The sequence below is a fragment of the Canis aureus genome, chromosome 29, assembly GCF_053574225.1.
Source record: "Canis aureus isolate CA01 chromosome 29, VMU_Caureus_v.1.0, whole genome shotgun sequence".
Lineage (NCBI taxonomy): Eukaryota > Metazoa > Chordata > Mammalia > Carnivora > Canidae > Canis > Canis aureus.
Genome location: NC_135639.1, coordinates 39371763 through 39385107, shown reverse-complemented (window position 1 = coordinate 39385107; position 13345 = coordinate 39371763). Strand labels below are relative to the sequence as shown.

The following is a 13345-nucleotide window of genomic DNA, read 5'->3' as shown; positions in this document are numbered from 1 at the left end:
AAATTCAGTTAGCCAACATATAGTACATCATTAATATCAGATGTAATTTTTAATAATTCATCGGTTCATATAACACCCATCACTGCCTTCTTTACCTTCACTATCAGGTTCTCAGTAGATAACTTTCAATTTACTCCTCCTTCCCCCAGAAGCCATGTCTTCTTGAAGCTTACATCTTGAACAGTTTCAAGTCACTTGCTTTTGGTTTCCTGTTGGCTTGTCAGTATCCTAGATCTTAAATCTCTTTTCAGCATTTTCATAATCAAGTGGGATTTTCTCTTTTAAGGGTTTATTTTATCTTTGTTCCATCAGCCCTAGATTATCCACACCTCTTTTTCTTCCTTTCTTCTTTCCCTCCCTCTTGCCCTCTCTCTCCCTCCTCCTTCCCCGCCTTCCTCCCTCTCTGCCTGCCTGCCTTCCTTCCATCCTTCCTTCCTCTCTAGCTTAACACTTTTGCTTGTCTCTCACCACAGGCTTTGCAAATGAATCTCCTAGATTTGGGTATTTTTCTCCTTGAGAGGTAATTTGAAGTTAATTTTATCCATCCCCTAGTTTTGAAGGTATGAGTTACGGGTTATTTTGTTTATGTTGTTAATGTGTATGGTGTTTTGGAGGATGCATGGAGAAACTTAGATTTAGGCAACCACTGTGAATCTCTACAGCCCAGAAGTTAAACCTTCATTTTCAAAGAATAGTTTTGTTGATTAGAGAATTGAAGTTTGGCAAGACAGTGGCCCCAGGATAAAAGCAGCTACACTAGCCAGCATATCTTTCCAAGGTTCTTCTTTCTTCACAGCTTTAAGCTCCTCTACTTCTTGCCTCTACTAGTGTCCACTAAGTTATCTGGCTCTTCTTCTATATCTAGGTTGGAAGTGTTGTTTAGATCATCACATGTTCTCTTCCATCCTGTTGCATGTTTCAGCTGATACCTTGAAGGAGCTGAGGCTTCATATTCTTAATTTTTAAGTTTATCCAAAATAGTATGAAATAAAAAAATCATGATCTTTCATGATTTCATGAAATCAAAGATCATGAAACCAAAACTTACAATATTGAGGACCCCTATATCACTCCCCAGTTTGCTAGGAAGACTCAGTACTAGCCCATAGTTGCAACCATGTCTAAGATTTATTGCAGCAAAAGAGTATGAAGTAAATTATCAAAGGAAAAGTCTCATGGTTCAAATCCAGGGGAAACTAAGGACAAACTTCTCAGCATTCTTCCCCAATAGAGTCTCATAGGACATGCTTTATTCCTCTATCAATGAACTGTGTCAATACAACTGTGAGATATTGTCTACCGAGGAAGTGTATTAGAGACTCTTTGCTCGGGAATTCTATGAGAGGCTGTTCCTGTAGATAGCATGTACCAAAATTCCAAACTCCCAGAAGGAAAGCTGGTATTTAGCATAAACCATATTGTTTGCACAAACAGGGTAGGTACTTTTCAGTTAGGGTGATAGGAACTCTCTTGAAATACAAGTTCCCAGAAGCTAGCCAAGGGCCAACCTCACAAGCAGGCCTTTATGGCACTATTTTCTGTAGTACATATATAGCCAACACTTACTCATCTATCTTACTAGGGAAAATTGTTGGGGACCTAGAATAGGTCAGCAGTATCATATATACTATAATGTTTTCTTTTCAGCAAAACTGACAAATAATCAGTAGGGAGGAAAATAAAATAAAATTCATTTTCTTTAACATTCTCAGGAAATCATCCTCAATGGAGAAAGCAAAATTCTTCTCAGTTGTAAGCTTAAGATTTTAATCTTCTAAGACATTTTTAATTGAAGTTATCAAAATGCCAGTGTTATGTTAAATAACATTTTCTTCCTTCATTAATTTGTGTTAATGGGTAGACAAAATGACTGTGAGAAATTATATATTCACTTTTTTTTTTTTTTTTTAGCCTAAGAAAGCTGTCAAGGTAAAACCTCGTCCACCTATAGCTCCTCGACCTTCTAGTAGTTCCACGGCAGCTGCTCGCCACAGATTGTTAAAGGCTCTCCCCCACATTGGGCAGTCTTGTTTACCTTCTCCTGGGAATGCCTGTCTACCTGAAACTTCCAGCAATGCGGTTTCAAGTTTGGCAACTCTGCCCTCTGCTGATACACCAATATCATCTATCACTAGCAATTTTCTTAAGGAAGATGATAACTGGGAAAGTAACACACTGTCTCATTCCAATAGTAGCATCAAACTACCACCTCAGATACCCCATATGGAATTAGAAAATGACAAAGAGCTTGCTGATTCTGTTCTCCATCTTGGATCATCCTTGCCTAGGCAGAAAAAAAATCTTTCAGGAAACTTGTCATCTAATAATGAAGATGACACTGTTTTATTTTCAACTTCAAAAGAATGCATAACTGAGGAATCACTTCTACCTGAAGTGGGCTCATTTGCTACATTTACAGAAGGAAACACTGATGAACAGAGCAGTGGCTTAGAAATCACACAGAAGGTAAATCCAGAGTTCTTACTCACTAATGATGATAAAGGGTTGAAAGCTGCAGAGCAGCATCTTAAACATGTTGCAAGAATGTTGAGTGGTGAATCAGTAGAAACTACAGTTCTCAACCACCGTGAATTAAGTCCTCACAAGAACAGACTCTTGTCACCTCTTCACTGTTCTACACCAGTGTCACTCCATAATTCTCTGGTGAAATCACAAAGACAGCCCAAATGTTTTGAATCTGGGAATCTTCAATCTTCTGCATCACAGAATGTGCTTCAGTCATTGGATGTTCGAAATATAATGGATTCTTCTTTCTCTAGGACTACTCGCTTTCGAGCTGTTAAAGTCGATTCACCCGGGAAAAGATCTGATATTATTTCTAAAGTTGAGGCTCGAGATATCACAGAAATGGCTAACAAGGCTTCCAAAGAGCCTGTTGGTTGTGTAAATAATATAGGTTTTCTTACTTCGCTGGCCCGGAGTGCAAGCAGAGATAGCTTACAGAGCACACGTGGAGCAGGCAGGCTTCGGACCTCTGGAATCGGGCTGTCTACAAGCCAGCATTTTAAGGAGGAAAATCTTAGGAAAAATTCTCCCCAGTTAGAACCTACAGATTTTTTTCTAGTAAGTATTTACCTTTCAATATGTTCTAATAGTTATCCTTAGAGTCATTCAACATATTTAAAGTTTGTTTTTTGTTTATATAAGTAAGGAGGCCTAAGGTTGAATTCTTTTCATAAGATTCTCTTAAAATGTTTATCTAGTTTGTAGAAAATATTTTTGACAGTTGAATTTTATTTTTTTATTTTTATTTTTTTACTTTGACAGTTGAATTTTATTTTATTTTATTTTTTATTTTTTATTTTTTAAATTTTTATTTATTTATGATAGGCACACAGTGAGAGAGAGAGAGAGGCAGAGACACAGGCAGAGGGAGAAGCAGGCTCCACGCACCGGGAGCCTGACGTGGGATTCGATCCCGGTTCTCCAGGATCGCGCCCCAGGCCAAAGGCAGGCGCTAAACTGCTGCGCCACCCAGGGATCCTGACAGTTGAATTTTAAATAATGTTTTAGTCCTAAGTTGAGAACTGTAATTTGAAAGTAATTTTGTGTAAACAATTTATGATATATGCTATTTTTATTATTTTTTCCTAAATAAGAACTTTTATTTGTACTATCAAATTTTATTCTCTTAATGAAAAATATTAAGTACAATACTGCTGAATGTGAGAATCAGATTCTAAGTTAGTTTGGTTAAAAATTTGATTAAATGAAAGCCCTACAGCATTTCCATAATAAAATACAACCATAAGAGATTCTTAACTATAGGAAGCAAACTAAGGGTTGCTGGAAAGGGGATGGGTGGGGGGATGGGGTAACTGGTGATGGGCATTAAGGAGAGCACTTAATGTAAATAAGCACTGGGTGTTATATGCAACTAAATTCTACCCCTGAAACTAATAATACACTGTATGTTAACTAACTTGAATTTAAGTAAAATCTAAAAAAAATACAAGTATCATGTTTAGTGATCTTTTCCTCTGATCTTCATTAGCTTACCTCTCTAGATGTTTTGTGTTTTTATTATAGTCTGCCCGTGGTATTGGAATGAATGGAAATAACACAGCAGCAGGGAAGAGAGTAGGTAAGCTGGCAGTAATTTTGAAAATATAAGCCTAACAATCATTTCATTATGCATATTGTTATATTTTCAGAGAGAAATAAGAACACTCTTTGTGGTATGTATGGAGTAAACTCTCCCTAAACTTTGTTCCGCTTAAGAAAATTTTTATGAGAACTGACTGTAGGACATATTTGAAGAATAAAACAAAAATTGAAATTGAGGTCTCTGTTGCCTGGGAAAAGATATGGTCTATGTGAAAAGACGAGAAGAATGAAGAATTAACATGTAGTTCCCAACCCTCTCAGTCACTGGCCACTCTGGAGCCTTGCTGGGCTGCTGGATGGGTTTGGCCAAAGTATCTAAAGAGGTATTTCTCAATATCATGATCCATTATCAAGGATGAACTCCTTTTGATGAACTGATTATTTCTGGATAAAAAAAGGACAATCCTTGAATTAGCCCTTTCCAACGCATAGTAGCAGAAGTGGCTATGACATTAGCACTCCTTTCTACCAGTAACGCCTTAAAAGTGCACTGACTAATCCCTATTTCAAGGGAAGTAGTTGTTATCTTTTATGGTTTAATACCCAGACTAGGGATGAGAACTCGTTACCAAAGATGTACTGTGTTTGTAGCCCCGGGGTTCTCAAGAATACTTTATAGAAGTTATAAAATGGATGTGACAACCAATATAGTATATATTATGGTTATCCCATGATTTTTATCCTTTGAAGAGTTATTTAGGGTTTATTTTACACTGCTGCTATCTATATAAGGCCCAAAGTTTTTTTTTTTAATTTTTATTTACAGAGAGAGAGAGAGAGGCAGAGACACAGGCAGAGGGAGAAGCAGGCTCCATGCACCGGGAGCCCGATGTGGGATTCGATCCGGGGCTCCAGGATCGCGCCCTGGGCCAAAGGCAGGCGCCAAACCGCTGCGCCACCCAGGGATCCCGGCCCAAAGTTTTAAAGTCTTACTATATCTACTTTTTTTTTTCAATTTTTTATTGTGGTAAATAGCCATAACAGAAAATTTACTGTCTTAACCATTTTTAAACATATAACTCCGTGGCATTAAGTACATTCACATTATTGGGCAACCATCACCACCATTCATCTTTAGAACTCTTTTTATCTTGAAAAACTTGAAACTCTATACCCATTAACACTAACTCCTCAACCCCCCTCACCCCAGCCTCTAGCAGCCACCATTCTACTCTCTGTCTCAGTGATTTTAATTACTCTAAGTATCTTATATAAGTGGAATCATACAGCATTGTCTTTTTGTGTCTGGCTTACTTCACTTACCATAGTGTCCTCAAGGCTCATCTATGTTGTAGCATGTGTTAGAATTTTCCATACTTTTTTAAGGCTAAATAATACTCCATTGTGTGTATATAAGCAGTTTGCTCATTCATGTATCTCTGAATGGAGATCTGTGTTTCTTCCACATTTTAGCTCTTGTGAATAATGCTGTTATGAACATGGGGCCCAAATATGTCTTTGAGACCTTCCTTTTAATTCTTTTGAGTATGTACTCAAAAGTGAAATTGCTGGCTCATATTGGTAATTCTATTTTTAATTTTTTGAGGAACTGCCGTGCAGTTTTGCATAGTGGCTGCACTGTTTTTACATTACTACTAGCAATGTGCAAAATTTCCAGTTTCTCCACATTCTTACCAACACTTTTATCTTCTGGGCTTTTTTTGTTTTTGGTAATGGATATCCTAACATGTATGAGGTAGTATATCGTGGTTTTGGTTTGTATTTCCTTGGTGATTAGTGATATTGTTTTGATGTTTATACATCCTTGGAGAAATATCTATTCAAATATTTTACCCATTTTTAAATTGAGTTGTTTTGAGTTTTTGTTGTTGAGTTTTAGATATTTTACATATATTATGGATACTGATCCTTTATCAGATATATGATTGGCAAATATTTTCTTCCATTCTGTAGGTTGCCATTTCACTCTACTGACAGTCCTTATGGACAGTAGTTTTTAATTTTCATGAAGTGCACTTTGTCTATTTTTTCCTTTGTTTGTGCATTTGATGTTGTGTCTAATAAGTTATTGCCAAATCCAATGTCATGAAGCTTTCCCACTATATTCTAGGAATTTTATAGTTTTAGGTCTTACAGGTTGGTCTTTGATGCATTTTGAGTTAATTTTTTTAATGTATATACTTTTGTATGTGGTGTAATGTAAGGGTCCAACTTTACTCTTTCTCATGTGTTTATCCGGTTTTCCCAGTGCCATGGGCACCCTTATCAAAAACCTTTTGGAATATTACTCAGCCATTAGAAATGACAGATACCCACCATTTGCTTCGACGTGGATGGAACTGGAGGGTATTTCCTGAGTGAAATAAGTCAATCGGAGAAGGACAAACATTATATGATCTCATTCATTTGGGGAATATAAAAAATAGTGAAAGGGAATAAAGGGGAAAGGAGAAAAAATGAGTGGGAAATATCAGGGAGAGAGACAGAACATGAGAGACTCCTAACTCTGGGAAACGAACTAGGGGTGGTGGAAGGGGAGGTGGACGGGGGGTGAGGGTGACTGGGTGACGGGCACTGCGGGGAGCACTTGATGGGACGAGCACTGGGTGTTATTCTATATGTTGGCAAATTGAACAAATTGAATAAACAAATTGAATAAAAAATAAATTTATTAAAAAAACAAACAAACAAAAAAACCTTTTGGCCCTATATGTGGAGGTTTATTTCTGGGTTCTTTGTTGCCTGTCTTTATGCCAGTACCTCACTTTTTCTGTAATATATTTAACCCTAACTTGGGCTTTGGTGCTTTTTCACTTCTCTTCTCATTCTTTATCTGAAATTGCTGTTGCTGAGGTCACCAAAGATGTCCACAGTTTCAAATCCAGTGGATGCTTCTGTATTCTTATCTTGTTTGGTTGTTGTTGCCCTCCTTCTTGAAATAGTTTCTTTTCCTTTGTTTCTCATCTTTTCATTTCTTCTTCTTTTTTTTATTCTGGACTATTACATTGCTTTATTTTTTTATTTTTTATTTTTTTAGATTTTATTTAGCTATTCATTTTTAAAATTTTTTTATTGGAGTTCAATTTGCCAACATATAGCGTAACACCCAGTGCTTATCCCGCCAAGTGCCCCCCTTGGTGCTCATCACCCAGTCACCCCAACCCCCCGCCCACTTCTCCTTCCACTACCCCTTGTTCATTTCCCAGAGTTAGGTATCTCTCATGTTTTGTCACCCTCACTGATATTTTCACTCATTTTCTCTCCTTTCCTTTATTCCTTTATTCCTTTATTCCTTTTCATTAATTTTTATATTCCCCAAATGAATGAAATCATATAATGTTTCTCCTTTTCCGATTGACTTATTACACTCAGCATAATACCCTCCAGGTCCATTCACGTCAAAGCAAATGGTGGGTATTTGTCGTTTCTAATGGCTGAGTAATATTCCATTGTATACATAGACCACAGCTTCTTTATCCATTCATCTTTCGATGGACACCGAGGCTCCTTCCACAGTTTGGCTATTGTGGACATTGCTGCTAGAAACATCGGGGTGCTGTGGACATTGCTGCTATAAACATCGGGGTACAGGTGTCCTGGCGTTTCACTGCATCTGTATCTTTGGGGTAAATCCCCAGCAGTGCAATTGCTGGGTCATAGGGCAGATCTATTTTTAACTCTGAGGAACCTCCACACAGTTTTCCAGAGTGGCTGTACCAGGTCACATTCCCACCAACATTGCAAGAGGGTTCCCCTTTCTCCACATCCTCTCCAACATTTGTTGTTTCCTGTCTTGTTAATTTCCCCATTCTCACTGGTGTGAGGTGGTATCTCATTGTGGTTTTGCTAATATGTTGTTTTAGATTTTTGCTTTTTTTTTAAACCTGAGTTTTCTTCTTTTCACTTGTTTTACCCTTTACTTGTCCCCAGGTGTATACACTTTTTTGGTTGATTTCATTTAAGTCAAGGCATCAACTGCTACCTGCAGTGATCATCACCTAAACTAGAGTTGTGTAACTTGCTGCCATTTCCTTTCAGTAATAACTATATCATACTGAATTTGCTAAGTTCTTCCATTGGTCTTCTTTGCTTTTAACTTACAGGGTCTCCCTTGGAAATCTTATCCATCTTCATAGTTTAGTCATCATTTTTAGGCAAATGATTACCAAACTTGCATCTAGCATACTACTCTTTGCTTTGTTGGCTGTCTTCTGTTGGGTAATTATAGATCATTGTCTTTGATCAATTATTGGACTAGGAAATGCCAAACAAATGAGTTAATCCACATATCTTTAATCTTGTTTGGAAAAGCAACTTTTCACATTGGAATTATTTTGTTGACCTTTTCTTTGTTCATATGTCCAATGCACATTTGAGAGAAGGCTTCAAGGAGGAACTGATGATTGATGATATGTTCTTACAAGATGAGTAGAATTTTACTAGGTTGACAAGCTGGAATGAGCATTTTAAAAGAAATTTCACCTGTAATGGGTCTGGTGCTTTATTGAGAGTGGGTATGATGTGGTAAATGACAGAAAATGACTTTAGAAGTTAGAAAGGTATCATATTAGATGTATAAGACCCTGAATGCCAGTCTAAAGAAGAGTAGGAAACCTATATGCTAATGATGGGTCCTATCCTGGAGTGAGTAACTAATAAATGTTTTTTTTCTGATGGATAGAAGTGTATGTGGGAGCCATTCTCATAGGCGAAGACTGCATTTGTATTTCTGTGCCAAATCATTCTTGTCACTACTGTGTTGCATGTTTCTGCACATTCACAAGAGTTCTTGAATGAAAAAAGTTTGGGAAACATTAAGCAATTCCAAGGAAAAAAAAATGAAAATATAACTACTGAACTAGGTTATTATTAACAGATTATTCCATTGGGGAAGAATATCCTAAATCTGAATTTCAAAGATAATAACAATTAGATGAGTTTCCAGGGGATATCTGGTACTGTATGCCTTTCGTATGTGTCCTTTGCAAATGCTTATCTAATTTTCATTTTTTAAGAAGTGGAAAGTACCTTATTATCTTGTTCTTGATAACTCTAGGTGCACTTGAAGAAGAAAGTGTTTATTAACACAGTTGGTGCCCAGGCAACATTGGAAGTCATTCACTTAGTTGTTTTCAGTTTTGTTTCTACCATTATGAGTCATTCAGTTAGTTTCCAATTTGGTTTACAGTTTTGGGCAAGATCTAGGAGAGTATTTCAGACTGGTAATGAAGCAGACTTAATGTTACTGAGTTTGTATATCCAGCACCCAATCTGGGTGGCAAAAGGTATAGCACCGTTTCACTGTAATTCCAATTTTTTGAACTCTTGAAGGATTTTCAGAGACTTTTAGCTGCCAGGTAAACATTAAGCCCAGGCCTCCCAAACCTTTTTCAGTAGTGGGGTACCAGTACTGTTCAGACTCTAACACTTTTCTTCTCATTCCTTCATAAAAATGATTTTGGGGATCCCTGGGTGGCGCAGCGGTTTGGCGCCTGCCTTTGGCCCAGGGCGTGATCCCGGAGACCCGGGATCGAATCCCACGTTGGGCTCCCGGTGCATGGAGCCTGCTTCTCCCTCTGCCTGTGTCTCTGCCTCCCTCTCTCTCTCTGTAACTATCATAAATAAATAAAAAAAAAAAATTAAAAAAAAATGATTTTGATCCAGACATTTTTCTTGATTCTCTGTCAAAGATTTGTGTACTTTACAATTACTGATTGCTCTTGGACACAACCAGAAAAATGCCAGTGTGTACAAAAGTCCTAAAAATATAAAAGTCTTAGTCATTAGAAGGCTACAGAATCTTTAAAAATAGAACAGTTTTGCATCTGTAGTTTATGTAAATAATTTCGGATATAAAAATAGCACAAATTGGGGATCCCTGGGTGGCGCAGCGGTTTGGCGCCTGCCTTTGGCCCAGGGCGTGATCCTGGAGACCCGGGATCGAATCCCACATCGGGCTCCCGGTGCATGGAGCCTGCTTCTCCCTCTGCCTGTGTCTCTGCCTCTCTCTCTCTCTCTCTGTAACTATCATAAATAAATAAAAATTAAAAAAAAATTATAAAAAAAAAATAAAATAAAAATAGCACAAATTGATTTTTTATAGCAAGGAAGTTTCCTGGGACAGGCATTTGTTTTATGTTTTGCTTAATACTATTTCACATTTAAAATATTGTGCCAGTTATTAATCAACATATACTTTCTTTAAACAGGAGAATGTACTCATCACCTGCCACCTGTGAAAGCCCCTATTCAAACAAAGAAGAAAGCAGCAAAGCATTGTTTCCTTTGTGGGAAGAAAACTGGACTGGCTACTAGCTACGAATGCAGGCAGGTTGGCTGGCTGGAAAAGCTGAGATGCTCTCTTTGTGGTGACCCAGCATAGGGATACAATATAAAACATTCTTTAAATTGGCTATTCATCACATAATTAGGATGATCTTCAAATAGCAGCCCTCACTTGAGCTCCTAATTGGTTAAAGTAAAGAGAAAGTAGACAGCTCCTGAATTTATAAATCATGAGATCTTGCCATTCAAGTTAGGAGACTACTTGGGAGAATGTATTTTCTTTGTCTTTTTTTTTTCTTTCTTTGTCTTATGATAGATGTGCTTATTGGTTTTTGTTTGAACACAACTTGGAAGAACTCTTCCTCCAAGATTGTTTTAAATTGAACCAATTTTAACTATTCAAAACAGATGAATAGGGCAGCCCTGGTGGCTCAGCAGTTTGGCACCACCTTCAGCCCAGGGCCTGATCCTGGAGACATGGGATCGAGTCCCACGTCGAGCTCCCTGCATGGAGCCTGCTTCTCCCTCTGCCTATGTCTCTGCCTCTCTCTCTCCTCTCTGCGTATTCTCATGAATAAATAAATAAAATAAAATAAAATAAACAGATGAATAATACATTCACAAAAAATAATGAACTTTCTCATAATTATTTCTTTTGTTAGCATTGATTAATATGTCCTGAGGACAGTGTCTACCCTTTGAGTCCAGGCATTAAAAGCAACTGCTGCTTTTTAGAGTACTTTCTATTCAAATAGGAACAGCTCATCTTGTTTGAGATATATATATATATTTTTTTAAAGATTATTTATTTATTTATTTATTTATTTATTATTTATTTATTTATTTATTTATTTAGAGAGGCAGAGACACAGGCAGAGGGAGAAGCAGGCTCCATGCAGGAAGCCCGACGTGGGACTCAATCCCTGGTCTCCAGGATCACACTCCGGGCTGCAGGTGGCGCTAAACCGCTGCTGCCCTGATAGAGATATTTTTGAAATCCTTTCATGGCATAGTTAGGTTTATGTGCTTTTCTTTCCAGACTGAATTTCTCACAAATTGAGTTCACCCAGGTTTACTAAATATGAGAGAAGCAATAAACACATTTTTCAGTTTTTGCAATTTTACTACTTTATAAAGATCTGTATCTTTTTTCATTTGAAATAGAGTCTCTATTATAAACTCTCATATTCATGGACAGTTAACTTTTTCTTTTTGGGAATGCGTGTACTGGTTTATGAGCACCAGGAAAATGTAGCGCTGAAAATTGCTAAGAGAACCAGAGGGCTCCTGTTGGATACCTGAAGTCAAGCTCTGATCTCCCAAAGAGATGAGCCTTTGTAGAAATGTGACTATTCACATGAACTTTTTTTGTGCTTTAGATGTGGAAACAACTTCTGTGCATCTCATCGCTATGCAGAAACTCACGGCTGCACCTATGATTACAAGAGTGCAGGGAGGAGATATTTACAGGAGGCAAATCCTGTGGTTAACGCACCCAAACTTCCAAAAATCTAGCTCCTGCTCTGCGCCTAGGAATCGTATTACAATGACAGAAGAAATATTGTTTAGACTGCATTATTTTTGTTCGACTCCCAAAAGATTTGCCAAATGACAAAAACATACAATGCATACTGTTGGAGAAAGAATGCTACTGTATTTGACATCTTTATCCTTTGGGGAATCAAAAGTTTTAAAAGTAGTTTTAAAAACTTTATAATGATTTAGCTTTGTTATTGCATGTCTTGTGTTAACTATTTTCTATTTGATACTGCAATTTAATAGACAAGTCTTCAAAAGATGCACTTTAGGAAGTTATCACTGACTATGTAACCAGCTTCCACATTGTACAGAAATGTGTTGTCCTGAAACGGCTCTACTCAAATCCACCACTTCTTTGAGGGGTGAGGGTTGGGAGGTGGAGATTGGTTTTGTATTTTTTTTAAATCCCATGTGTGAAAATTTATTGAATTTACTAGAAAGTTCCTTTTTATCTCAAGCTACTTTTTATAAAAAAGAACATTTCATGTCCCCCTGTGGTTTTAACACATATATATTTCTTCCATATTCAGATTGGCATTCAGATACGTCCCATTCTATAAAACACATCATGTTAATCATACTATATATATTTCTTAAAATACTACTTTTTGAATGGTAGTTTGCAATAGAAAGGGTCTCAGTTGCCATTAAATACAGAATTCTAACTTTTCACTTTTTGAAAAATGGCTACATTTAAAACAAAATCTCACAGCTTGGTTTGTTTTTCTTATAAGTTGAATGCTATTATTACCAGGAGAAATTCAAATAAATATTCAATTTCATTATAAGTTTGATTATTTACAATAATTTTATAAATAATTTAAAATTTTTTATTCAATTCAATTAATATATACTGTATTATTAGTTTCAGAGGTAGAATTCAGTGATTTATGAATTGTATATAATACCCAAAGCTCATCACTTCCAAATGTCCTCCTTAATGCCCATCACCCAGTTTGGTAAACTAAAAACTGAACTACTTGACACAAATGTAAATATTTTCCTTAGTCTGTATAGCTCCCCTTAGAAAGTATACCATTAAATGTATCACTCTTCCACTAATATCTTTCCCACTTGTAAATATATAGTTCAGTACCCCCCTCCTTTATCAAGACAACATGTGCTTTAGACATTTAAAAATCCAAGAACTCTATTACCTGGATAGGCTGCTGGAAAATGGACCAAAACATATTTATTCTATAATAAATATGAGTGGTTAGGGTATTGATATGTGCTTAGCACATGCTTTTTAAACCAAGACCATGTAGAAATAACTCTTGTTTTAAGTTTACCAAAGATTTTGGTCAAAGTTGAGTTTTTTATTGTTATTGTTTTACTAGTTCCTAAGTTACTGAGAGAGAAACCAGTTGAATTCAAGAAATATTATTACTGGAAAGCATTTCTTTATGCTTTAAATTCTTATAGGGATGGA

At 36.8% G+C, this 13345-nt stretch overlaps 1 protein-coding gene across 2 annotated transcripts in view; it reads left to right on the top strand.

The window, feature by feature from the left end:
• ZFAND4 (zinc finger AN1-type containing 4) overlaps positions 1-12695 on the top strand; it is a 62172-nt gene extending 49477 nt beyond the window's left edge. For both annotated transcript variants that reach the window (XM_077878545.1, XM_077878546.1), the window contains 4 exons: positions 1912-3084; positions 4051-4105; positions 10299-10416; positions 11754-12695. In XM_077878545.1, the coding sequence (XP_077734671.1) occupies positions 1912-3084; positions 4051-4105; positions 10299-10416; positions 11754-11889 (1482 nt within the window). In that variant the 3' untranslated portion in view covers positions 11890-12695. The remainder of the gene's footprint in view (positions 1-1911; positions 3085-4050; positions 4106-10298; positions 10417-11753) is intronic.
• The last annotated feature ends 650 nt before the right edge of the window (positions 12696-13345 follow it).